This window comes from Protopterus annectens, chromosome 11.part0 (genome assembly GCF_019279795.1).
Source record: "Protopterus annectens isolate FY-2018-M chromosome 11.part0, PAN1.0, whole genome shotgun sequence".
In the NCBI taxonomy this organism is placed as follows: Eukaryota; Metazoa; Chordata; order Ceratodontiformes; family Protopteridae; genus Protopterus; species Protopterus annectens.
In genome coordinates, this window is record NC_056745.1 from 1177221570 (window position 1) to 1177249067 (window position 27498).

General features: G+C 41.5%; 1 protein-coding gene across 1 annotated transcript in view; it reads left to right on the top strand.

Annotated features, from left to right (window-relative positions):
• The window catches only part of PUS7 (pseudouridine synthase 7), a 924586-nt gene that overhangs the window by 20342 nt on the left and 876746 nt on the right, over window positions 1-27498 (top strand). Inside the window, exon 2 of the mRNA XM_044088529.1 lies at window positions 12923-13399. Coding sequence (XP_043944464.1) covers window positions 13050-13399 — 350 coding nt within the window. The 5' untranslated portion in view covers window positions 12923-13049. The remainder of the gene's footprint in view (window positions 1-12922; window positions 13400-27498) is intronic.

The following is a 27498-nucleotide window of genomic DNA, read 5'->3' on the forward strand; positions in this document are numbered from 1 at the left end:
CATAACCCAGAGGCTCCCTTTACTCTGGAATAAAATCCCAGTCCAGGTTAGGCAGAATCCCTCATTGACTCTCTTCAAAAGGAATCTTGATGAGTGGATGGGAGATCTTAGGTTTACCCCGGGTATCACTTCTGTGTCACTGTTACAGAGGCACAGTATACTAACCTCGAAAAAGGGCATAGCAAAATTAATTTAAAATGGGTGGCGAAAGCCAAACATACTCTGGCTAGGCTTATAAATGCCCTAGGGCAGATAGACTAGTATGAACCTATACATGGAAAGCTGTACATTCATAGTTAGATAAAAGGCATCCAGTCCAGGAGACCAGCTAGTAGTCCACTCCACGTTCCTGGTTGCTCTTTCTAGAAACATTGCTCATTCTAGTTAAGTGACATACTCAAGGTCACCCAGTAGGCAAAAGAAGGTGGAAGGATTCAAACCCTGTACCCTTGGATCTGGAAACAGTTCATTAATAAGTCAGAGTTTTAGTCCTCTGTGCCAATTGCCAGATATCTAAGATTTCTGCTAGAATAACTGGCATTGCATTAGCAAGGGTTTTTCTGAAGGAAACAAATTGAAGTGTACATGCCTGTCTCTGTTTAGTCACTGCAGTCCACAGTAATTTACAAGAAAGCCACAGATTTTTACAAGGAACAGACAAAAATATCTCTCAATTTCTTTGTTGAAGAAATCTGGAGAAAGACAAAAATAATAGTGGGACAAAGGCTCAAAATTGGAATTTTTTTTTTAAGTATTATTTTATGTCTGTCTAGTGGATATACCTGGTAAGCAGTATTCCTTCCCCAGAAGAAAGCCAGGAGCAAAGTCAGGTTAAGTGACTTGCTCAGAGTCACGCATTAGTCATATGGAAATGGGAAGGATTCAGATTCTGTACTTTTTTGACTGCTTTTCTTTTGAAGCAGTGCTAATAGATCAGATCTTTAAGTGGCAGATAACCATACTTCATTTAAAAAAGTTAACAGAACAAGGAGTGTTGCATGGACATGCATTTTCTGAACAGTATAAACTATGAAACTAAATAATGTTGTCTTCAGTAATTTACAAGAAAAAAAGTAAAGTGGCTCAGGATATGAATATGAGACAAAAGCAGAGATCTTCAAAACTGGAGTCCAGTAAGAAGCAGACTGCTCTTACTCACTTAAGTTAACAAAACAACAGGTATTTCATCAACATGCATTTTCTAAAAAAATAGTCTCTAATCCTGTGCAACATATTCTGAAATGAAGAAGTTAATGAGGGTCAGGCAGCTGGCGAAGAGGATTAAGGCTCCAAACTCTTAAGCTGTTTCTTCTAGTCCAGGGTTTGGCTCCTTAGGCCTTTATTTGTCTGCTGTGCGACTCTGGGCAAATCACTTACCCAGGCTGTACTCCTAGTTTACCTGAGCAAGTCACCTACCCAGACAGTGCTCCTAGTTTTCCTGAGAAAGTCACCTACCCAGACAGTGCTCCTAGTTTTCCTGAGCAAGTCAGCTACCCAGACAGTACTCCTAATTTTCATGAGCAATTCACCTACCCAGACGGTACTGCTAGTTTACCTGAGTAAGTCACTTACCCAGACAGTACTCCTAGTTTACCTGAACAAGTCACTTACCCAGACAGTACTCCTAGTGACTACAATATCTGGATTGCTTCTAAAACCATCTTGGACCTACAAAGATGATAAGTATTTTTTGCACTTGTAACTGCCTCATTTCTGTGCAGCATTTATTGATTTTGTTGACTTTATCACTGTTTTTCAGTCTGCACTTGTTAAAGAAACACCATCTGTTACTGTACTGCTCTTAGATTGTTTTAATAGTATTCTGATATTTCCTAACCTCCTCTGGTACTGCTCTTCTGAGTTTGCCAAAGTTCTCCTGAGTGTGCCAAAATATTTCTTAAGTCTTGCCAAGTTTGTCTGTGCTGCTGTTCTCTTATATTGTTTACGTTTTCTTTATTTTGCTGAACATTTCTTAGGGTTAGTGAACTTATTTCCAAGGATTCCCAATATTGCAGAAGTTGTGACTTTTTTGTTGTAAAGCATTTGTTATTGCAGTTGAGGTCAAAACCAGTTTGTTTTACATTAAGAGGGTTCTTTTTGCACTTTGGTGGAAGCAGAGCAAAATTCAACCTATCCAGGTTGGAAACTGCTGGTGGAAAGTTTATTGTGTTTAAATCTGATTGGCCTAAGGGATTAACTGTGTAAAAGTCTTTCATCCTGCTGGTATAAAAGCCTCTTGCAAAAGCAGTTCCCAGTGCCTTGTATATATTACTTAGTATAGTCCTGGAATCTAATTTTTTCATCTTCAATGATGAAATTTTTTTACAAAAACAAGGTGTAGCCATGGGCTCCCCTTGTGGAGCCAGTGTTGCTAACATATTCATGGCTTTTTGGGAATATAAGTATATCCTTTCAAATCCTTTATTTAATGAACAGTTACGCCTCTATACACGTTACCTTGACGACATTTTCTTCTTGCTTAAAGGTAACGCAACAGAGGCTGATGCGCTAGTTGAATTCATGAATCACACGACTGGTTTTCTCAAATTTACACACTGTTTCTCTTTTCAAGAGATTGATTACTTAGATGTCCATCTCAGTAAAGATAATATTACCGGGGCCTACTTGTCCAAAGTGTTCAGAAAAACCACCTACTGTAACTCTATCTTGCACTTCACTAGCCAGCATCCTTTTAAACAGAAGAAAGCTATTATAAAGGGTCAGTTGGTTAGAGCTGTGCGCATGTGTAATACATCTTCTTCTTTCGGCCAGGAATGTGCCTTTCTTAGAAATCAATTCTTGAATAGAGGTTATCCAGATATGTTAATAGATGAGACTATTACAGAAATCGAAGTGAAGAGATCAGTTGGTTTCTATAAACCATTACTTAAAGTATTTGATGAAGAAATGACTGTGATTATTCAACCTGATGTTAACTCTGACCTTGTAGAAAGAGGGAGGAATCAATCTCCTGATTCTGTTAACATCAGGAATCACAATCAAGTCAAAGTTAACCTCTCTACCAGCTTCATCACAACATTTAGTAATGACGCTGGAAAAATTTGTAACATCTTGACCAAAAACTGGCAGCTTATTAGGAACGACGCCCTCCTGTTTGAAAAGTTGGGACCTTTTCCCAGAGTAGTGTTTAAGAAGGGTAGGAACTTAAAAGAACTCCTACAATCTAAACAAAAGCCACAGTTTTCTAAATGTAAAGGGTCCACAATTTGTGGAACCTGTAATTGGTGTCATCTGGTTAGAGTAGGCCTATCCTTCTATGTTAATGATATAAAATATGATATCAAGCTTACAATTAACTGTAACACGAAATCAGTAATTTATGGAGCATTTTGTAATGCATGTCCTGCTTTTTATATTGGCAAGACAGACCGTAAATTACGTCAGCGTATTTACGAACATGTCTATGCCATGAGGACCAACAAACAAGAGAACGCTTTAGCCAAACATGTGCTAAACTTTCCTGACCATAAGTTCTCTTTCATGGGAATAGATCATATTCCCATGAGCATTAGAGGAGGTCCCCTTTCTTTATTGTTAGAATTTCGTGAACTGGAATGGCAAATTAAACTCAATGCATTCCATAGCCCTGGGTTAAACGACAATTGTAACATCTCAGTCGTGTTAAAAATGAGAAGTTACACTAAATAATCAGCTAGGTAACCTTGTATATATGTTTTAATATTATGACAGAGTTATAATGTATTTAAAGCATTATGGATTGTGGTTGGATATTTTTTGTACTGATTTTATATCTGATGTTTTACTGGGTCAGTTTATTCATTAACTTTTTATTTTTATTATTCATTACTGTACTATTTGATGGATATACTATCAAGCAGAAGCATGTAGAGAGAAGTGGAGCGCTAGAGAGGAACTGACGTCTTTTGACACTCCTCCTTTAATTTTAAATGTATTGCTTGGCGCTAAAATCTTTCACATTCTTCATTGTTTGTTTCTGAAGAAGCTACGCTTTTGTCATAGTAGCGAAAACGCTTTTATTTTTGGTAATAAAGTTGCGTTCAGACTAGAAAAGACAAGAACTTTTGGATTTATTCCTCAATCAGATTTTGGTGACACTGTGTGCTGCTACCTCCCGGCTTTTGTTTATTACGCCTTGTATATAGGCAAACTTCTGCAGTTTAAAATGCTCTATAGAAAATGTTCTCCGTAGTCTTCTACTGTTCACAACTGCTCAAAGAGCTGCCAGTTTGTGCAGAGGGCAGTACCTCTGCAGGTCATCTAACCGGAGGTGTTCAACATTTTGCTAGAGGGCTTGAGACATTCTGCTGAAATCCAAAGTATCCACTGCTAAAATTGAAAAAAAAAATAACCTTGTGAGTCTTCTCTGCACTTTGCTGACGATATTTTATAATTTTGCTGATTTTTACGCACTTTAAAACAGCTGTTCTGTTGCTTTAAATCACTAGTATATAGCATAGACTAGATTCGGGTAGACTATGTTACACTTGAGTACTATTACAGCTGTCTTACATTAGGAGGGCCCTGCTTGCACCCTTGTGACAGAAGTGTGTAGTCTGCCCATCATCTGAGTTGCAGATTACTGGAGGAAAGCTCATTGTGTGCTTTCCTGTTAGTTTATCTTAATAGTGTTTGTTTTCAGTTTGCCTGTATTTAAGCCTCATGTGCAATGGGGTTCAGTGGTGCCATCTATAGATGCAAATGCCTTGAAAGAAAATTTTCTCCTAGACATCTGTTAGTGAACCCTCCCAGGCTTTCCTGCTGCATTGTGAGAAACTCAGTTGCACATTGAGAAGCCTTGCCATAGTTTTCACCCCTAGCCTTCAATAGAATAAGCTCCTATGTTAATCCTAGAGTAAAATCTGATCAAAATAGCCCACGCCCCAATAGTAGTTGTGGTACAAACCTGCCACAATGGATGATCATTTTCCAACCATTTCTTCAGCCAGCCTAATTGACATGGGCATCCTGAGGCAATGTAGTAATTGCCTTATGTACACTGACAAGCACTTACTCCTAAAACAAACAAATACAATATGTGAGAGAGGTAGTTACACTATGAATTTGGAATCATTTCTCTTGCGTAACAATATCACTTCTCACACAAAACAAGGTCACAACACAAACCCACATAGGTTCATAGTTTGACACTAGGCTATCTGCCCTAGGGCATTTACAAGCCTAGCCAGAGTGTGTTTGGCTTTCGCCACCCTTTTAAATGAGTTTACTATACCCTTTTAAGGTTAGTTTACTGTGCCTCTGTCTAGCAGTGACGCAGAAGTGATCCCCGGGGTAAACCTACGATCTCCCATCCACTCGTCAAGATTTCTCTTGAAGAGAAGCAGTGAGGGGCTCTGTCTGACATGGACTGGGATTCTATTCCAGAGTGATGGGAGCCTCTGGGTTATGACTCTGTCTCTCCAGCATGTTCTATTAATTTCTCTGCTGAGGTTTAAGTCCCTCGAGTGCGTAGCTCTAAGGGATTTGGATTTTCTGAGGTGGAACATGTCCATTAAATCTGGGTTTGACATGGCTTTATACGTCAGGCACATGTCGCCTCTGAGTAGGCGGTATGCAACTGAGTATAGCTGGAGTTTCTTTAACTGGGCAGCATAGGTCATCTGTTTGAGTCCCTTGATCCTCTTGGTGAGGTACGTTTGGGGTCTTTCCAGTTGCTGCAGGTGTCTGGTAAGGTGCATCCCAAATGGGGCATTGTATTCTGTTATGGGCCTGATGAGTGATGAGTAGAGGGGCACAATGACCTCTCTTGATCTAGATGTGAACCCTTTCGTGATAAGGTGGGCTAAATAGAAGGTCTATCTAACCACTTTGGCGACTTGATTGTCAAAGGAAAGATTGCTATCCACTTGGGTCCCCAAATCCCTAATTACTACTTCCGTGCTTAATGGATTACCACCTATGTGGTAATTTGTGGGCACTTTGTTTTTCCCAAAGGGGATGACTATGCACTTTTTGGCATTTAGCTTTAGGCCAGGATTCTGGCACCAGTTATCCATCTCTGTGAGATCCTTTTGGAGGATGTCTGTGTCAGTTGGCGAGTCGATTATGGCACCCAGTTTGCAGTCCTCTGCGAACTTGGACAGCCATAGTCCTCCCGTGTTAGCCTATACCTCAGAGAAATATATACTGAACAAGGGAGGTCCCAGGACTGAGCCTTGTGGGACGCCACTAGTAACTGGTTTAGAGTCTGACATGGCTCCCGCAGTTCTGACCATGTGGGTTCTATCCTTGAGCCAGTTTGCAACCTATCTTATGACATAGGGGTTGATATTTAAGCTGGAGAGCTTATTTATGATGCCTGAGTGGGGTATTGTGTCAAAGGCTTTTGCGAAGTCCAGGTAGGCTGTGTGGACTTCTTCCCTTCATCTATGGCCTTGGTGACTGTTTCAAAGAAGTCAGCCAGGTTCAGGAGGCAGCCTCTGCCCTTAACAAAGCCAAATTGGGTAGGATCCAGCGTCTGCAGATCCCCAATGTCTTTGTTTATGAGTTCCATGATGATCCGCTCCATAGCTTTGCAGACCAGGCTTGTCAAACTTATGGGGCGATAGTTTCCAGGGTCCGTTGAGGCACCGCCTATGTGGAGTGGGACTACTGTTGCTGTACGCCATTCCTTGGGTACATATCCTGTACTAAGGCTGAGGTTGAACTGTAACTTTATATGAGGTTATAGCTCTTCTTGGAGCTCGGGTAGGACGCAGCCCGGGACACCATCCGGTCCCATTGATGCTGTGTTTTTTGCCTTGGAGAGGGTAGCTCTCACCTGAGCATCTGAGATGTCAGGGAGGCGACTCTCTGCTGGGATAGATATTTGCTCTTTTGGGGGGAAGGGGGGGAGAAGTTTGCACTGAACCTGTCTGCCAGGATGTTGGCTATGTCTGTGGGTTCAGTGTTTTTTTGTCATTTTGGATTAACTCTGAACATATCTGGGAGTTGCCACCCAGGTGTCTAACATAACTAAAGAAGGCCTTGTGATTATCTTTGGTGTCCTGTGCAATTTTTCTCTCGAAGCTGGCCTTGGATGATTTTATGAGGGACCGTAGTTTTTTGCTAGTACTGATCAGAGATGCCTTCCCTTTTAGGGATTTAGCTCTATCATGTAATAGCTTCCTCCTTTTGTTGTAAAGTTTATTTATGGCTGGGGTCCACCAGATTGGATGCCTGCCTTTGGAGGATTGGGTCGTGGTTTTATTTGGGATTGCATGATCCATGCATTCCTGAAGGTGTCCATAGAATGCGTTTATAAAGGTTTCTGCAGTTTGGGCCATAGTTTCCGCTGGCCGAGGGCTTTGAAGGATGTCACCTCGATTTTGAGAAGTGTGAAGTTAGCTTTTGAGAAATTTTTCACTGGTTTTCTGGGCTGGGGGTGGGGTCGGGATGTGGATGTCCAGTGAGATTAATTTATGGTCTGATCTTACCAATGAGGGGTATACTTCTGGTGTGGAGCATAGAGTCCCCATGTTGGTGATGATCAGGTCCAGTATGTTTTCCCCTCTTGTGGGAGTGGTGACTAGTTGTTCCATAGCATTTGAGTTTATAAATTCAAGGAACCTTTGGGCTAGGGCGTTGGGGCTTGAGTAATGCTCCCAGTCTATGTTTGGGTAGTTGAAATCACCCAGTATAATGCTGTTTGGAGAGACCTTCATATTCTCCAGTGTTTTCAGGAAGGCCGAGTGAGGTATATGCGGAGGTACTCAATATAAGCCTAACAAAAGATCAGAGACCTCCCAAATGCAAACCACTTGCACACACTGCAAAGCAATCAGAATGCACTACACTTAACCCACACACCAGTGTCTCAGCAAATAAGCCTGTAAGGCAGAACACCTCAACACCAAATGTCTTGGTCATAGGCGACTCCATAGTGAGGCACACAGATGTCCTCCTCACCAGGCTGGACAAGGAGAAGGTCACAATTAGTTGTCTGTCAGGTGCCAGGATCTGTTGAATCACACACGCACTCAAACCAGTCAACAACAATTACCTCTATGACCGTGTCTTAGTACATGTTGGGGTGAGTGACTTCAGACGTGCTTCTCTGGACTATATGAAGAGAGACATGACTGAACTCTGTGTGTCCGAGACAGGTATGTCCCTAGCTATAAGCAACATTCTGCCTTCACCCAGGATGATGCCACAATATAGATAAAAAATGATTGACTTCAACAATTGACTTAGCTTCCGGTGATTACTCTAGGGGGATCCACTATCTGTCAGCCTGGGAAGACATGGTTAACAGATCACATGCTTTGCCAGAGTTGGTCTTCACCTGTTGTCCAGGCTTTCGGATACTGGCAAATGTGCTTGCCTCTACCATAGTACCTTTTTTAGGCGATGTCTAAGCAACAACATTTCCAATGTAAAAAAAATCCACTTGAGACAAACTCAAGGTTATGCTGCTTAATGCTAGAAGCCTAAACAGAAAACTGTACTCCCTGGAAGCACCCCTCAACTTGGAAGATGCTGATGTTTGAGCAGTCACGGAGACGTGGTTCAAGGTGGCAGAGAGCTACAATGCCTTTCACACGTTCAGACCCCACAATGTGTGTGAAAGAACCAAAGGTTAAGGTGTATCCATCTTCATTAAAGCCAAATACACCTTGTCACTGGTTAAACAGTATGACTGTCTTGACCTACTTTAAGTCCAACTAACTATAAAACACCATACCACATCGCTAGCTATAAGTCGCCCACTATGGACAAAGGGGAAGCACACCACCTACTTGGACTTGCTAGAGTCATTCAGTATACAGCCAAACACTTTGGTCATGGGAGATTTTAACTATCTTACCATTGATTGGGTGGGAGATTTCAACTATCTTACCATTGATTGGGTGACATACAAGAGCACAAACATGCTCACCTCGAGGTTCCTGGACTTTGTCATTAAAAATGCTCCAAACAGCTAGTCTTTGCCCCCACAAGTGGCTCAAATGACCTTGGCTTGGTACTCACCACTACTTCCTGTGCGCTGCCCCGGTAAGCTCCGACCATAAATCTCTCCCATTCAAAGTAACAATCTGACCTGACACCCCGACAGGAATAAAATGAAAAATTTCTCCAAAGCAAACTACAGCCTTGTAGGTATAAAGTTTCAAACCTCCTGCTAACACAGCCAACAATGATTCATACGCAGAGGAATACACAAATGCCCTGTATAACTGCCTAAACAACTGCATAGACTTGGCTGCACCTAACTGGATCAAAACCAGGTCCACCTGAAAAAACCCTGGTGGACCTCAAGTATAAATAGGTTATAAAACAAAAGGAAGAAATTGATGTCTAAGAAAAAGAGAGAACTTGCTCAGCAGAAGAATACCCGCCACAGCTTGGGCAAACAAATCGTATGTCTTGTAAAGTCTTCGAAAGCTAGAAGCTAAATTAGCATCCCTACTAAGGATAATCATAAGGCATTCTTTAGCTACATCTGAAATCTAAAAGGGAACCCCCAACTATATGCTGAACTTATAGTGGACGGTACTTCTCGTACTGAACCTGAGGAAATTGCCAAGCTGCTAGTTGACAGATTGGGCGCAAACTTCACCCTCATGTCTCCCCACCACCCATACCCCAAAGCATACCTGACTCAAGTTCTCTGCCTAGTATTTCCAAAGAGCAGGTCATATCAGCACTCTCCAAGGCCAAAAAGCATGGCCTCTATGGGACCAGATAATATCACAGGCTGCTTACTAAACAATCTAAAACAAGACCTAGTGGAACCACTTGATGCTGTTTAACCTCAGCCTGAGCACTGGCTTTGTTACAGCAGAGTAGAGAACAGCAACAGTAATCCCCCTGCACAAAGGGGGTCCATCAATCGACCCTGAGAACTGTAGACCCATAAACCTAACCAGCCTCATCTATAAGGCAATGGAAGGAATCATCATGGACCTTCTCAACAATGACGTAGGTGACTTTCAAATTCTTGGCCTGACCCAGTTTGGCTTTAATGGTAGATAATGCTTATTGAACCTGGTGGACTTCGAGGATGTCACCAAAGCCCTGGATGAAGGCAAAAACAGAACATGCTGCCTGTCTTGACTTAGCCCAGGAGTTTGACACAATCCCAGACTCTGGTATCATTGACAAACTTTTACAGCTGGGGTTTAACTCATACATAACTAAATGGGTAGAAGCTGCCTCACAGACAGAGCACATACTGTTAAAGTTGAGGGATTCTACGTCTACCAGTAGACCAGTTACCAGTGGTGTGTGCTGTATCACAAGGCTCTATGCTGGGCCCTGTACTGTTTGGAATCTATTTCTAGGAAATCTAGGCGAAAGTAGATGGCCTGTGGCTTACCAAGTTCACTGATTGCAAACCAAGTGCAATCACCGAGTCCCTAAATTATGTTGACATATTTCAAAAGGGGCTTACACAGACATGATTGATTCCAAAGCCATGGACTAAAACTAAACACAAACAAATGCATTATCATCCCCTTTGGCAAAGAAGACGTCTCTGCAAATTAAATATTGACAGCTCCCCCCAAGCTCAAATCCAGTGGTGTGAGATTTGGGAACGCAGGTTGATAGCAATCTAAACTTCAATCACCATGTATCCACAGAGGTAAGGAAAGCTTTTTGCACTGCGCGTCTCGTAAGTAAAGGCATTACATCCAAGACTTAAGGATGTTATAACTCCTCTATACTCAACCCTCATCAAACCACATAGAGTACAATCCTCCCTTCTGCATGTATCTCACCAGACACCTGCAGCAGCTGGAGAAATCACAGCGGTTTCTCACCAAGAAAATTCTGGTCCTCCAAAATGTGACCAACATGGAAAGACTGAAAGCACTGTCACTGTACTTCTATCCTACAGGCTGCTGAGAGGTGACTTGGGCCTGGTCTATAGAGCAGGCTGTTACCCTGCCCTAGTGGAAATGCTGCAGATCAAATGGGATAAGAGTCGTTCTCTCTCTCCAGGGATCTCAATCTAGCTTGCGACATTAACAGAACATGCTGGAGGGAGAGAGCGAGATGCATCTCCCAGAGATTTCCACTTCTCTGGAATAAACTCCTGATTCATGTGAAGCAGAGCTCCTCAATGACCCTATTCAAGTGCAACCTAGACAATTGGATGAGAGACCGTAAATTCATCTGAGGGGTGGGACCTGTGTCCTTCATGGACGGGGCAGTCTGTGCTGATCATAGACTTGCTCTGTGAATAACAACCATGTAACCAAGGTCAATTAGGAAACATGGGTATAACATGGCTAGGCTTGTGAAGGCTTTGGAGCAATTAGCCTAGTAACCTCCTATGAACATATAAAAAGACACCAAAGCAAGCAGGGTCGGTGAGAGAAGACTCCTAATGTCTGGCATGACTTTTTACATTTTTAAGTCTATACTGGTGCATTCATGCCAGTTAAGTAAAAAAAGTCATGGGCATTCAGACGTCATTTGTATATATTTTGTGGGCATCCACTACAGAGGAGTTTTTAAGGAAAGGTATTCCAGAGTGAAGACTCTAGTGCTTGGCTTAATCTTTCTTGCAGTCTTCAAAGGTAGGACTGATATAATAGGGTATGATGTGGAGAGGTAACACAGCAGAGTATTGTCTTGGAATGGACACCTGTGTTGATTACTGTCTTCTGTACCAAAGTGTCTGTAGACTGATTCCCAGTCACCAAAGCAGAATACTTCAGCTTTGGCAATGGGAGGCACCAGTGTACATTAAAGCCAGCCATGTTGTGCCAAGACTATCCAATGCCCAGTTCAACATAAACGTGTATGCTATTGGCAAAGTTGGAAAATTGAAGTCAAAGTTGTACCTGTCCATGATGGCCTTTTTAGGGTCAGAAACATGGGGACTGGCAGGGAAGACTTTCATGTTCTAGCATGGAGAGCTTACATAGTGGTTATTTTTTTCAGTCTCTTACAAAAATGTGAAAGTGGAGAAAATGCCAGAAAACTTCTTCTTTTGCGATAGATATAATGGCTGTGCAAATTTGTCATAATTAAAAACAAGTATATAGGCAAATGGTTTCTAGAATGGTAATGATGAGTCTGTAGTAAAAGAAACAGTGGGAAATGTTAAATTACTCCTTTTTCAGTTTTCTTGATGGGAATCTTTTTACTGAATGCCTTCTCAAACCGAGGAAGGATGCCATTTATTGATTGTGTTTAGTTATATGTTTGCTTTCATTTTTATTAGTAGTATTTTATTATTATTATTAGTATTATCATTAGTACTACTTTTTAGGAGGTTTAACAACACCCCTTTGTCAAGGGTACAGCCAATCTTGAGGCCGAAAATTTAATAAATTTACCAGAACCTTTTCAGACAAAAACTTTCAGTTGATAGGGATTTTTTCTGTAAGTACAGCTGTAACTGGTCCTGTCGCTAAATGTGTACACAGAAAATGCATAAATTGAGCACTTGAAGGAATATGGCTTTCACCTAAACCAAATAACACACTTCTTGTGCCTCTCCTGCAGTCAGTATATGACTGAAACAAAAGCAGTCACCCAAATACAGTAACTGTTTGAGGACCAGAAGTGAGAAACTTGCAGGTAGCTGTTAACAGAAACCTGAAAATGGTCTTGCTGTGTATTTATGACATGAGGCTGTCCCAGTTTTTCAAGGCTCCATAGGACTGGGTTAATTTTGCTTTTTAGGAGTAGGAGTGTTTTTTTTTTTTAAGTCTTCAGATGATGATAGCAGTACGATCAGGTAATGAGGCAGTTGTACTAGACATGGCAGTTTGTACAAACGTATCACACTGTGTATGACTAAGGAAGAGCTCATTTCTAAGCAAGACATTTTGGAGATGCGTCAGATGTATCATCTTTTGCCGTCTTAGTGCCTGTTAAGTTTAGGAAGCAGAAATTGCAAGTAATTTATGTGGCTATGTTAAGTGTTCCGAATGTTTATACCTTGTGTCTTTTTCTTTTTCAGATTTGCTTATAATTCCCACATCTATCCTTTAAAAATTCTCTTCCATTTTTGCATCAATGCTGTTTTTGTTGCTGGAAGATCTTTAACTTGCAGAGCTATTTGCAGATACTCGTGTGCCTTTAAAAATATGGAAAATATGGATATTGGCAACCATAATTTAAAACGCCCTCATCTTGCAGAAGACACAAGTGAATATGAGGGTGTTAAAAAACCTAAACTATCTGAGCTCCTGTCTGCAGAAACAACCAAGAATGGAGGTGAAGCTGGGCAGAACCGGGGTAGTCTGAATGCATTATCAGATGAGAAAAGGGACTCCGATAAGGAAGAAGATGATGAAGACATTGCAATACTCGAGGAGGAAGAGGAGAATGAAGATGACTTTGCAGACATGATGAAACATGGACTGACAGAAGCTGATGTTGGGATCACTCAGTTTGTCAGCTCTCACCCAGGTTTCTCTGGGATCCTTAAAGAAAGGTATCATGGATATAAAAGATTAAAAAAAAGTCCTGGCTGGTGTTCTGTTGAGGTAGTGGAACTCCATTCAGCTTTAGTAATATTTGCTATCCTACCGCATATTGTACAAATGCTGGTTTTGTTGTTTATTTTTTTTTTTTAGTGGTGACTTAGTCCCATGCATAATGTTAAAAAATAACTTTGTAAATGTAGACAATTTCTCATACAGGTAGGGTCACACGAGAGTAAATTAGTTGGAAGTATGTTCATTTGCGAAAGTATTTCTCTGTCCCTGCTGTGCTGGTTGCCACTGTTGATGACATAGGCACATTATTAGTTTGACTGGACTTGATTTGTTAATTTGCTTATAAAGGTGGTGGAACATTCCCTGATATATACCTCCTGGTGAAGACTGTATTACTCCATATCTGCTCTTCCACACATATTTCAGACGGTAGTATAAAATAATAGTAGAAAACCAAGGAAGGCACCATCAGTTGACTGGAATGGAATTTGCTGTGTATGTACACACTTTCTTGACACTATTACAGTTTTTATGGGTTGGAAAAAAAGAAAGGGAGAAACTAATGCTTTCAAGTTGCCACTTACTCTAAGCAAAGTGGTTTTGCCAAAAGTAAATTGAAGTCCTCTGTTTTAATCCTAGTGATCTGACTTTGAAGGCCTACTGCAGTGGGGAAACAGTTGGCATTTTTTCTTTTAATATCCCTAGTTTGGCATAATTCTGAAATTTCTCTGTGGTTTCTGTACTTGAGCATACTTGTCCTGCTGGGTCAGGTCATGGTGTTGTGCTATTTTAGAATGGGAAGGTCAGCCATTATGCTTTCCAGGTTCTTTACTAATTCTTGTATAGTTTGGAATGTGATCCAAATATTTGTTGTTGGAAAGTTCTTACTATTGGTGCCTAAATTGCCTAGGTTTTCTAGATGTTTCTGTCTTGGTTAGATCAGAACCCAAGACCTTGCTCTTGGCAAACTTTGCGCTGCCCGGGAGAAGCAACTGATGTGAAAAATCGGAAGTGCCGGCGTTTCAGTCTAGCTACCAGTGGGGAAAAAGCCTTGTAGTAGAAGGAACTTCTCACATTGTTACCTGGACAAGTGGTTCCTGATAGCACTGTCAATGTATTTGCCAGTAATGGCCCTTACTTGGGTCTTTCTGTGGTTGCAGGCTTTTAGAAGGGGAGGTTGGGAAGTCGCTTTAAACTGTGAGATGTCCTTTTTGGTTCCAACATTGAGGATTGATATTAATGAGGCAGAGTTGAATGTTCTTTATTTCTGCATACAGAAAGTGGCCACATAGCTTTGCCAGAGTAGATGATATCAGACTTTGTTGAAGCACAGATAACGTCCTTGCCTGTCATAGTGGCTTTAGGCACCAGTAATGTAACTGTGTGATAGCAACGGCTCATGCTTCTTTTGTGGTTATTTCAGGGTTTACTCATGGTTAGTAATCACTAAGGCTTTGCTGTCATGATCAAACCACACCAACATGGGTAAATCTTGTTAAACCCACACTTAGTCTCAGATTGTTGCTTAAATATTGTGGTGTCTCAGGTTGTTGCTTAAATATTGTGGTTCTGGCAGTGAGCCAGAGATTGGGACTTTTTTTTTTTTTTTTTTACTACTTTAAAATCCCAGGAGAAGTGAATTTGTTGATATATCTCAGTTGCATTTTCAGCCCTTTTCTGGAGTTGACAAGGGCGATCTCTCCAGTCAGGGTCTTCCTGAAATGGGTTACCCTCCTTGTGATCTGCTCATCGCATGGGAATATGCATCTCCCCACTTCTTTTCTTCTCACATTGACATGTTCTTACTCTGTAGTGATAAGGAGGATATGTGCATATTTTCTTCTTAGATTCCACCCCTCTCCCTAACAAATTTTAGAGAAGAAGGATCACTCCTCCCCATTTCTGTATGGTTGCAGAGAAAGGTATGGTTTCATTTGTTTAGGTACTTGACATCACGATACTTTCATCCCAGCAGAAACCAAGGAGGTATGGATGTTGCATTAGATCCTGTGCTTCTTCCAGACTTTTCATTTTTTGTTGCAAGTGTTGGTGGAAGAGCTTTCCATTAGGTGGTGTCATATGCTGCCTCATTTGGTTAGCTTGAAGGTTATCTTAACTTCTCAGACATGTTCCACTTGGGTCTTGGTTATTTTTTCAAACTTTCCTCTGCGTTATAACCTTTTGGGTGGGGCATGGGTTATTTAAGCATTTCTTTTAGATCCTTCTTGGGGCTTGATTGTCTTGATGAGCAAAATTGCCCATCCTCCATTCAAACTGTTTCTGTTTGTTGGTTGGCTCTCAAGTTTTTTCTGAAGTCCAGGCCAACACGAAGGGACTCTGGCTGACAAAGTTTGCAGATGATTGTAAGTTGGGAGCTATTATTAACTCCCCAAGTGATTTTGACATCCTACAGAATGGCCTCACTGTGACAGACGACTGGTGTCAGTACCATGGCCTTAAGCTCAATGCCAAAAAATGTGTTGTCATCCCCTTTAGGAAAAACCCGGTTCCCATGAATTACCACATTGATGGTAGTCCACTGAACACAGAAGACGTTATAAGAGATCTGGGAACACAAGTTGACAGCAATCTCTCTTTTGATCACCACATTGCCACTGTGGTCAGAAAGTCCTTCAATGTGGTACATCTCATTACAAAGGGTTTTGCATCCAGGAAGAAAGAGGTCATTGTCTCCCTCTACTGTGCTCTTCCCTCATTAGGTCAATCATCGAGTACAATGCCCCATTTGGCATGCACCTCACTAGACACCTGCAACAACTGGAGAGACCACAAAAGTACCTCACAAAGAGGATCCTAGGCCTTAAACACTTGTCCTATATGGACAGACTCAAAAAACTCCAACTATTCTCTGTCTCATATCGCCTACTTAGAGGCGTACTCTGACTTACAAAGCCATGTCTGACCCAGCTCTGTTAAAATGCTACATCTAAATAAATCCCAGTCCCTCCGCACCACATCTCCAGAGACCTCAACCTCAAAACCACAATTAACAGAACATGCTGGAGGGACAGGTTCATAACCCAGAGACTGCCCATGCTATGGAGCAGACTTCCCATACATGTCAGGCAGAGCACCTCGCTGACCCTCTTGATGAGTGGATGGGAAACAGAAAATTCACTCTGGGGATAACACCAGTGGCTCTACTTGACAGAGGCACTGGGAACTAAGGGCAGGCTGCACTATGCCAGGGTAATTCTTTGGCTAGGCTTGTAAAGGCCCAAGGCCATTAGCCTAGTACCTAGACCTGGTAATTACCAACATGGGAAATCGATGTTCCACACCTATGTTCACCCCATCGTTGGTCAGGTCAGTCCATAAGCTAATCACCCTTAACATCCCACATCCCACTCTCACTCCCCAGTAAGGAAACCTCCATAAAAAGCTTCTCCAAAGCCAACTTCATGCTTCTCAAGTCAGAAGTGACAAACTTCATGACACCCATGCAGATGGGAACTGAAAGTTCCACTGCTGAGTCCTACACTAATGCACCTACGTACTCGAACACCCTTTTGCATTTTACCAGTTGTCACCCTTTCCACCAGAAAAGGTTGTCTTAAAAGGTCAATTAGTAAGGGCAGCTTGGATGACAACTGAGATTCATACTTTCGAAAAAGAATGTAGTTTAAGAAATATGTTTTTGAGTAGGGGTTATCCTGAATGTTTAGTGTTTGAACTGATAGGTGAAGTATGACACAAAAGACTCTGTGGGACTTAATAGCCCAATTTTATCTAGAAGACCTCAAAGTATTAATGGAGGTGATGTAGAGAGTATTGAATTGTCCACTGTTTACCATTTGCCTTTGGACAAGGTAGATGAGTCTGAAAAAACTTTTTTCAGAAAGAGTTTTATTACACCTTATTGTACAGAAGCAGGGCAGATTGGTAATATTTTGAGAAGGAACTGGAATTTACTGTTCTACGAAAGAGATTTAGTGGATAAGATGGGTAACCACCCTACTATAATTTTCAGGAAGGGTAGGAACTTGAAGAGCATAGGGGAGACCAACATTAGGAAGTCCCACAGGATGAGGGTACTTACAAATCTGAATCTTGCAATTACTGTAGGAATATAGCTACAGGTATTAGTTTTGAAGTCGACCACTATATTTATAAGGCTAGAGGTAGATACGACTGTAACTCTAAATCAGTGGTTTATTTAGCTTCCTGTCAGTTATGCCCAGCATTTTATGTTGGGAATACTGACAGGAAGCTTAGAGAAAGGAGTTACGAACATATTTACCACATTAAGAATAGCAATACTAATGCACTGGCAAGACACTGTAATGAGTATCCGACCCACCATTTTTTATTTAAAATTATTGATCAGGTAGTTACAGATGGAAAAGGTGGACCTTGTCAGTTGTTGTTAGAAAAGTGTGAATTGTTATGGCAGCTTAGGTTAAATTCCTATACTTTGCCTGGTATTATTGAGATTACTTCCTTGTCTTGCATTTTGAACTTGAAAAGTGTGCTTCGGTAGATTTTTCCCTGATTTTTTTTTTTTTTTCCTTTTTCTTAACTGTTCGTTTTTTATTATGGTGTAAGTGTTAGTTGTTTGGGTTTCGTATTTGCTTTATTTTTGTTCTTTCAGTACTAAATGTACTGATTCTGATACGAAGTAGGTCAGCTCAGTTTTATCGCAACATTTTATATTATATATTACTATATACTATTTATTGTTTCTTTACATTTTAATGAAATGAAACTTATGAGGTATGGGACTGTTTTTCATGTGGGTGGTACAATATGCATGTACTTTTATGTATTTAAGTATTTTTATATTTTTACAACTTTTTAGCATCTTTTATAGTGTATTTGTGATGTACCTTTAAATTTTCTAAAGAATGCTAGTTTTTTAAGCTTAAGAGCCAATTAGTTTGGATTTGGCGCCTTTTTGGCTTTAAAAAGGTTACACTGTTCATATATGTTTGTCTGATGAAGTCTACCTATTTGGGTAGACGAAAAGCGCTTCACTACATTAAAGTTCGTTTTGGTGGTTCAGAGAATACTCGGTGGCTGTTTTCTGTATTTTTCAGACCTCAGTAAGAAGCTGAGATCCCTCATAAAATCATCCAAAGCTAGTTACGAAAATAAAATTGCTAAAGATTCCAAAGACAACCACAAGGCATTCTATAACTATGTCAAGAATCTAAATGGCAGTGCTCAGATCTGCTCTGAGCTACAACAGAATGGCATTAAATATACTGATTCCCAAGGATATTGCCAATATCCTGGCAGATTGATTCAGTGCCAACTTCACCCGCCTCTCACCCCCTAAACGGCCCATCTCAATACCGGAAGACTGCCAAAATCCGGTAATAATGGCCACACAGGTAAAAAACGCACTCTCCAAAGCTAAGAATACAGCATCCATGGGACCAGATGACATCCTGGGCTGTGTACTACATGAACTACAAAATGAACTGGCACCTCACCTAAGTGTCATGTTTAATCATATCCTCACCTCAGGCTTTGTGCCCACTGAGTGGCGCACAGCTACAGATATTCTACTCCACAAGGGGGGATCCACCTTGGATCCTGGGAACTACCGCCCCATCAGTCTGACGAGCCTGACCTGCAAGACCATGGAACATATTATCATGGAACTTATAAACAAAGATATTGGCAACCTTCAAACACTGGACCCCACCCAGTTTGGGTTCATGAAGGGCTGATCTTGTCTCCTGAACCTGATTGACTTCTAATCAGTCTCCAGAGCCGTGGATGAGGGTAAGGCAGTCCACACAGCATATCTGGACCTCCCCAGGGACTTTGACACCATCCCCCACTCTGGAATCCTAGATAAACGTACTAAGCTGGGCATTAATCCCTACGTCACTCGATGGGTTACCAACTGGCTTACTGACAGAACCCACACTATAAAAGTAGCTGACTCCAAATCCAGCTCCAGACAAGTGGAGTACCTCAGGGTTCAGTCCTGGGACCGCTCTTGTTTGGCATCTACTTCTCTGAAGAACAGGCCAACACTAAGGGACTCTGGCTAACAAAGTTCACAGATGACTGCAAACTGGAAGCCATTATTGAATCCCCAAATGATGTGGATAACCTGCAAAAGGGCCTTACAGAAACAGATGCTTGGTGCCAGAGCCATGGGCTCAAGCTCAATGCCAAGAAATGTATAGTTATCCCCTTTGGGGAAAAAACATATACCCGTGAATTACCACATAGGTGGCAGTACACTAAACACCGAAAATGTGATAAGAGACTTAGGGACACAGGTGGACAGTGGTCTCACCTTCAATAACCACATCACCACAGCAGTCAGGAAATCCTTCTATGTGGCACATCTCATCACTAAGGGCTTTTCATCTAGAAAAAAGGAGGTCCTTGTCCCACTGTACTCATCCCTCATTAGACCCATTATAGAATACAATGCCCCATTTGGTATGTACCTCTCAAGACATCTGCAACAACTGGAAAGGCCGCAGAAATACCTCGCTAAAAGAATCACAGGCCTAACACTGATGCCCTATGCTGACCGCCTTAAACTCCAGCTTTACTCTGTCGCATATCATCTACTCAGAGGCGATCTCTGCTTAACATACAAGGCCATGTCATACCTAGAGCTGTTGGACATGCTACACGTAAAGAAATCCAAATCCCACAGAGCCACACGCTCCAGGGATCTAAACCTTGTCATCACAATAAACAAAACATGCTGGAGGGATAGGTTCCTGACCCAGAGACTCCCCAGACTCTGGAATAGACTGCCCATTCATGTCAAGCAGGGCACCTCCTTGGCTGTCTTCAAAAGGAACCTTGACGATTGGATGGGAGAAAGGAAATTCACCCCAGGATCACGTCACCCTGCTAGACACAGGGGTCCAGGAAACACGTCACCCTGCTAGACACAGGGGTCCAGGGAAGTAAATAGTGTGGGAAGAAATAGCCAGGGAATTGTTATGGCTAGGCTTGTATAGGCCCTAGGGCTGATAGCCTAGTACCAACCTATGAACAAGAGATTTGGAAATGTAGGGTTTTGACTCCCCCTTGCAAAAGTAGTTTAAAGAACTTTTCGTGTCTGCACGTGAATGGACATGTATTAAGAATGTCAGTCTGTTGCAGCAATTACACATACTGCACTTTTGGATTACTGCAGTATTTGGCATACTCTGCCTGGTAACTTAAAGTTCATTAGAGTGAATTTTATTACGTTCAGGTAGATCTAAAATCCAATGTCTGCAAAGGAGGTTTCCTTAAGTCTCAAACGTATAATTTCATTTGTTTGCTTAGTGCTTGGTGCATGACTTGAACACATGGTTATTAGCATGCCCTCCTAGACTTACTGATTGTGTGCACTAGCAGGTGACACTCGCACCCTGAGCATGAAAATATCTGATGCGGAGACCCCAATTATCAACTGCAGAAGGCTTTCTCCCTGATCTGTTATGGTGGTGTTGCTGCTTTTAGCAATAAGTTTAGGACATGACCTTGAGACATAGCCTGTAGACATGGTGCGGTGGGAAGTTTAGGATATGACCTTGAGACATAGCCTGTAGACATGGTGCGGTGGGGTGGGTGCTGCAGTAGAATGTTATTTGGCTATGAGGCTGAAACATTGCAAACCGAATTTCATTATCCACTTTTACTTCAGTGATTGTTTGTTGCTTTGCTTAGTGAAAATTGACCTGAGATGGTTTGTGACTTTATATGACAGGCATTGAATAAGACGTGCTTTATTTTGTTCCGTGTGCTATCCTTATCAGCAGTGACAACACACAACACACATGAAAAGCCTGTGTTGTGGTTCTGTAATCATATTTATTGCCTTTGGTAAAAACTAGGGTAAACGTTAAAATAAACATGTTTCTTTTTCTACTTTCTGTTTTGTCAGCAAGTCTAATTTCATTTTTTAATCACTGAGCTTCAGTGCTACACTGGGCTGTGTAGTTTCCATAAGTCTTTCTTTCTGAGTTCATGTCTTCAGACATTAATTTATTTATATTATCACTTATTGCTGGTTGTGGAAAGCATGTGTCTTTATAGTCCTCCATTTGTTTGCAGCTGCTGTACTTGTCTTTTTTTCCATTCTGTTTAAACCCTCTTAAAACGTATTAGTTGATCTACACTCTAGTAGCCTATTCTGTACATTTTAAAACTATTTTCATTAAAAAAAACATTCCTAGAGGTCCTGGTTGTGGCTTGTTCACAGTATTTGCAGTTGATTCCACATATACTCTATTAACCTTCTTTCTTTGTTCCATCCCTTCTCCGTTCCATTTCATGATCATTTGGATTATAATAATGACACTTAACATTTCTCCCTGCCTGTCTTGTATAGAATTGTAGTACCCCAGTCCTCACCTTTTGGGCACATCTTTCCGCTGTTTAACTCTGTTTGTTGCTCTCCAGTGCACCCTTTCCAGCAGTGCTGATTTATTGCTCTGTATAGCCTGTAGAACTGTACACATGGCTCCAGATAAGGTATGGGCTCGCCAAAGTGAGAGTGACCTTGTGTGTGGAGTGTATTCTTTCTTGATGCATTTGATCATACTTTTGTCTTTCACTGTGACTTTTTACTCTGCACTTTATGACCCAGTGTTGTTGCTATCACCACTGAAATACTTTCTTGGGCTCTTATTTTGAATTTAGTTTCTCATTGTCTGTACGTTCTCACACCTAGATTTTTTTGTCCCCCCCCCCCCCTTCCACCTTGCCTACCAGCCATTAGGCATTCCATAATTCTGTTGAGCCGCTTCTTTGTGGTTGAGGGATGGTCAGGTGAGGCCATTGTTCAGGCAGCCATAGGGGCCTCTCAGTATCCTATATCTCAAGCTCATGGCAGTTCAAGTGAGCAGACGTTCTATGATGCATCACCTTTTTGGCTTGTGCATTTCCATGTGTTATCAGTACCATCTGTAGTATAGTGTGCAAGTGTTTTCTTGGTGTGTTTTCCCTGTACCTGTGCTGTGCTTGCTGGGACACAGCTGGGTATTGGTCTTAGAGCAGTCAGAGCTGCCAAACCCCCCAGGTTGGGCAAAATAACTCACTTAGCTCTCTAGTGAGGTTCGGGAGTAGGAAGGATGTGGCAGTGTGTACCCTGGCTGCATTTGTGAAAAATTGTATGGCCCTATAGAGACTTCCTAGTTTTTGCTATTTCATTGTTACTTGTGATATATGAATCTCAAACTTCCATTTGGTCATCTGTGGTAACTCCTAGCAGTTTTGTATGCCATTAATTTAATTAATTTTAATATTGTTTGAGGTTATATTGAAGTGGTGATGTAAATCATATTGATAACTGCTGCAGTAGCCTTAGTTATATGGGTTATATCCTGCCAAGAGCATAACAGTTATCCGGATATATCAACAGCTGCTAGTCGCCAGTATGAATTCTAATAAACAGAGCAGCGCATAGTTTCTGGAATACTTAGACCCTGCATGTTAAGGACTGATACAAGCATTTTGTAACATTATTTACTATGAAAGGGCTATTCAGATTACATAAATAAAAAGAAGAGATGAGGGAGCACTTTTACTGGCACACCATGCAGACAGTTCTGTTTGATGTCTATTGTAATACATAGTTGCAGGGCAGGAAATGTGATACTGTGGCTTACCGAGAGAAGGAAAATGGGAGGAGTAACTTGAGAAGGGAGTGAAACGCACAAAAGACGCATCACCCCAAAAAAGTCTGTTATCTGAGCAATGAGTTGATATTTCTGGATGCTTTTTTCATAGAACATGCAACACATCAGCAGGAAAAACATTTGAAAGAGACACTGCAGAACAGTGAGTGATACTAGTAAGGAGTCCTCTCAAAATTAGCACTGCTTCTCTGTTCTTCCATTCTAATTGAACTGAGATGTGACAGTCCAGCCATGGGCATTATAATCTTGGATTTTGAGGGGGGGAGGGGGTGAGGAGTATTAAGTGTTCAAAAACAGGTGGCAAGAACTGTGGGTCTACTCACAAGTGCATATGATCTTTTTTTTCCCCTCCAGAGCAATACTTATTGTGCCATAAAACCTTCATCCTACTGTGTGGTTCACATGCATGGATCACTGATGTTTTTTACACTAAGCTACTTTATAACCATACAACAAATTGTAACAAATAACAGTAAAGGGCCACTAATTAAAGCAGCCTGTGCTTACAAAACTGAAATACATGCTTATTGTGCTAAACATGGTTAACAGAAGTGGAACAGAACACCTTTTCCCTTTCCACTGTCCCCCTCCATCCTTTTCAATTGTCATTATTTATATTTTGTACTTCACACCTTTATTTTAGAGTTGTGCAATTCTTACACGTGGAACTTGAATTACCATTCTAATAATATGTTACATATCTTTCTCCCAGACTCCATTTGTATACAAACGTACAACCTCTTTAATACAAGACTTCAAGGTCTAGCAGAGCTCAAAACAGTTTTCTTACTTTTTGTACCCTCCTCGATATTCCTGTCTTAGTTTCCTCATTTCAGGAAATCTGTTCTCATAACCTGCAACCTGTGAGAGATGCAGTTATGTAGCCAAACTGGAGGTAAAGCGGTCTCCAACCAAGACTGAACTTGACAGTCATGAGGAGAAGGTAAACATGTGCACCACACCACACTCATCACATAGAAACACAAAAACATTTGCGGAGGCTCTCAATAATAATCTGTCTAAGCAACAGAGACCTCCAAAGCAGAAACGCAAGCAACCTCCATCCCCAAACACAACTCAAGTGACACATAGCCCACAGACTCAGTGTGCCACTCAACCACAGCCAGTAAGGCAAAACAGCGTACCCAACGCACTAGTCATAGGTGACTCTATAGTCAGGCACACTGATGTCCCACTCACCAGGCTAAACAAGGAGAAGGTTACTGTCAGCTGCCTGTCAGGTGCCAGGATCCGCCACATAACCCACGCACTCAGGTCACTCCACAACAAGTATAAATATGACGATGTCATTGTCCATGTTGGTGTGAATGACCTGAGGTGTACCTCCCCGGACTGCATGAAAAGAGACATGGAAGAGCTCTCCGATCTTGTAGCCCAGGCAGGTATGACCCTAGCCCTGAGTAGCATTCTGCCATCAACCCGAATGATACCACAGTACAAGGACAAAATGATTGACTTCAACAATTGACTGAGCTTCTGATGTCATTCTAGAGGGATCCAGTATCTGTCTGCTTAGGATGACATGGTCAACAGACCACAATAATTTGCCACAGATGGCGTGCACCTGTCACCCCTGGGTTTCCGGATACTGGCTAAGGCTCTTGCTGCCCGTATAGTGCCTTTTATAGGCAAGGTTCAAATAAATTCACCTCCGTAACAGTAACAGGCAAGCAAAAACTGAGGGTAATGCTACTCAATGCTAGAAGTCTAAATCTCAAAATGCACTCACTTGAGATACCCTTTAAAATGGAGAACATCGATATCTGTGCAGTGACTGAGACCTGTTTCAAGGCTCCAGAGAGCACCCCTGCACTACCAGGCTATAACTCATACCACACTTTTCGGCCATGTAACCTGGACCGAAACACCAAAGGCGAAGGTGTGTCTATATTCATTAAGGATATCCACAACTCCAGGCTAGTTGCTCAGCATCATTCATCCGAGGTTATCCAAGCTAACTCTGCGTAAAACTGCAATCCAAATTGTAGCTTGCTACAGATCCCCCACCATGCCCCAGGATTCCCACTCCTCTTTTCTTGATGTACTGTTAAATATTAGGGTTCAACCAAACACCCTAATAATGGGTGACTTCAACTATCTCACCATTAACTGGGAAAACTACTCGTGTACCAAGTCCTTAGCTCAACGCTTTCTGGAATTAATAAACTACAATGCCCTTGATCAACCTATCCACACCCCCACCAGGGGCAACAGTATCCTAGACCTAGTCATTACCAACATGAGTGACCGGTGTTCCACACCTGAAGTCAACTCCTCATTGGTTCGATCCGACCATAAGCTAATCACCCTTGATATCCACATCCCACCCCCACCCGCCCATTAAGGAAACCACAGTAAAAAATTTCTCCAAATCCAACTTAATGCTTCTTAAGACAGAAGTGGTGAACTTCATGACACCCATGCAGATGGACAATACAGTTACAACTGCTGAATCCTACACAAATGCACTCTATAAGCACTTGCACGAGTGCATGGATTGTGCTATCCCAAACAGAACCAACATGCTATCCTCCAGAAAAAGGAAGTCAATCTGGTGGTCCCCTGCCATAAACAAACTGTACAACAGAAGGAAGAAACTGTTGCAAAAGAGAGAAAAATCCCATGAGTGGAGGAGCTCCCTGGTCAGCCTCAGTAAGAAGCTGAGATCCCTTATAAGATCCTTCAAAGTTAGCTACGAAAACAAAATCGCCACTAATTCTAAGGACAACCACAAAGCATTCTATAGCTATGTCAAGAATCTCGATGGCAACACCCATATCTGCTCTGAGTTACAGCACAAAGGTATGAAAATTACAGAACAAACTGATATTGCTAACATCCTGGCAGATAGGATAAAGTTAGCACTGAACCCCTCACCCCCCAAAGGGCCCATATCTCTACAGGAAGAATGCAGAGTCCCTGTAATCACAACTACGCAGGTAAAAGCTGCACTCTCTAAAGCCAAAAACATGACTAGTAGTCTTGTATTCCCAAGAACAAATTACAGAATACGGAGAATTATGCTGTTTTACATTCACAGTTGGTAGACATATTGACAGTTACTGAACAAATTGCAATAAACACAGCAGTAAAATACTACATGCACATAATACAGCAGCAGAAGTTTATTTTTGGTGACGGGGAATGCTTAGCAACAATTAGGCTTTATCGGCCTTTCCTGAAAGAAGCAAAAAGTTGATCAAATTTTCTGATGAGTATTTCTAGTGTAGTATTTCAGTCATCTGTACTTAAAGTATGAAAAAAGGTTTCCCCGTTTATTTTCCATTTAGGGAATGTTTGAACTGACCTTCCTGTGGAAGACCGACAGAATGAGGCTTACAGACTGATGCTTGAAATTGTGGAATTCTTGTGTTAGGGCTGCTAGCAAGAAAATGTATTTCTAGTCTGCTGAGATTGCTGGTTTAAATGGAATCAAGCTACCTTTTTAATGTTGGTTCATAGGTAGTTACTAGGCATGCAGTCCAAGAGACCATTAAGGAGCCTAGTCCATATTCTGAAATTACCCCAAAGAACTATCTGGTTAAGTGACTTGCTTAAGGTCACAAAGTAGGCAAATGAAGGATGAGGGGAATTGAACTGTGTACCATAGGAAGTAGCTCGTTAGTGCTGAGGACTGTGGCACTCGCTTGTTAACTGCCAGACACAGTGGCTCATTCACATACTCTTTTGAGTCAAACCCAGGCCGCATGAGTGAAAAACATAAATTCTAACCACCAGACCATATGGGAAACCCCAGAAAACACTTTAGGCCTGCAGGCCTTTAATTCTTGTACTGGTACATGGGAATCAAAATGATCACTCACTGCCCTTCACCACACGTACCCTAGAGACTTAAAATTTAATTCCTAAAACAGCAGTCATTGATCCTCCTTGGAGGTCTCCAATGTAGGGTACCCTTTAGGAAACTCTTAACTGAAGAGTCAACTGCAACTTGTTTGTAGGCTGAGATATGCACTTTAAAAATAAGCCAGGTAGGTCATAAATAGATGGCTAAGCTACTCTGTTAGCTTTGGAACCAGATGGTCCAAGTCTTAGCCTTTTATCCCAGTAGAAAATGTTTTCCATTTTTTGCATCTTGTCTGCAGCCAAAGAGGTCTTACCTCATAAGACCAATTTTTTAATATAATGTCTCATTTAGCATGTATTTGTCTAAACATGTCACTCAACTTGGGGAAAAAAAATCAGTAGCAGATTCTTCTTACAACCATAATAACTGAGAACCACAAGTAACAACAAACAAATCAACGAAAATGCCTTGTACCAAGAAATGTCAGCAACATGAGCAAAATCCCAACAAAGGAGTTTATTTAGCGCTTTCATCTGTTTGTAACATAAGACTTCTTCAGAATAAATGTTAAGGGAAAATCCACATATTTAAAAACATTAAGCAATCGCATGACAATTTTCCACCAATGACGAAT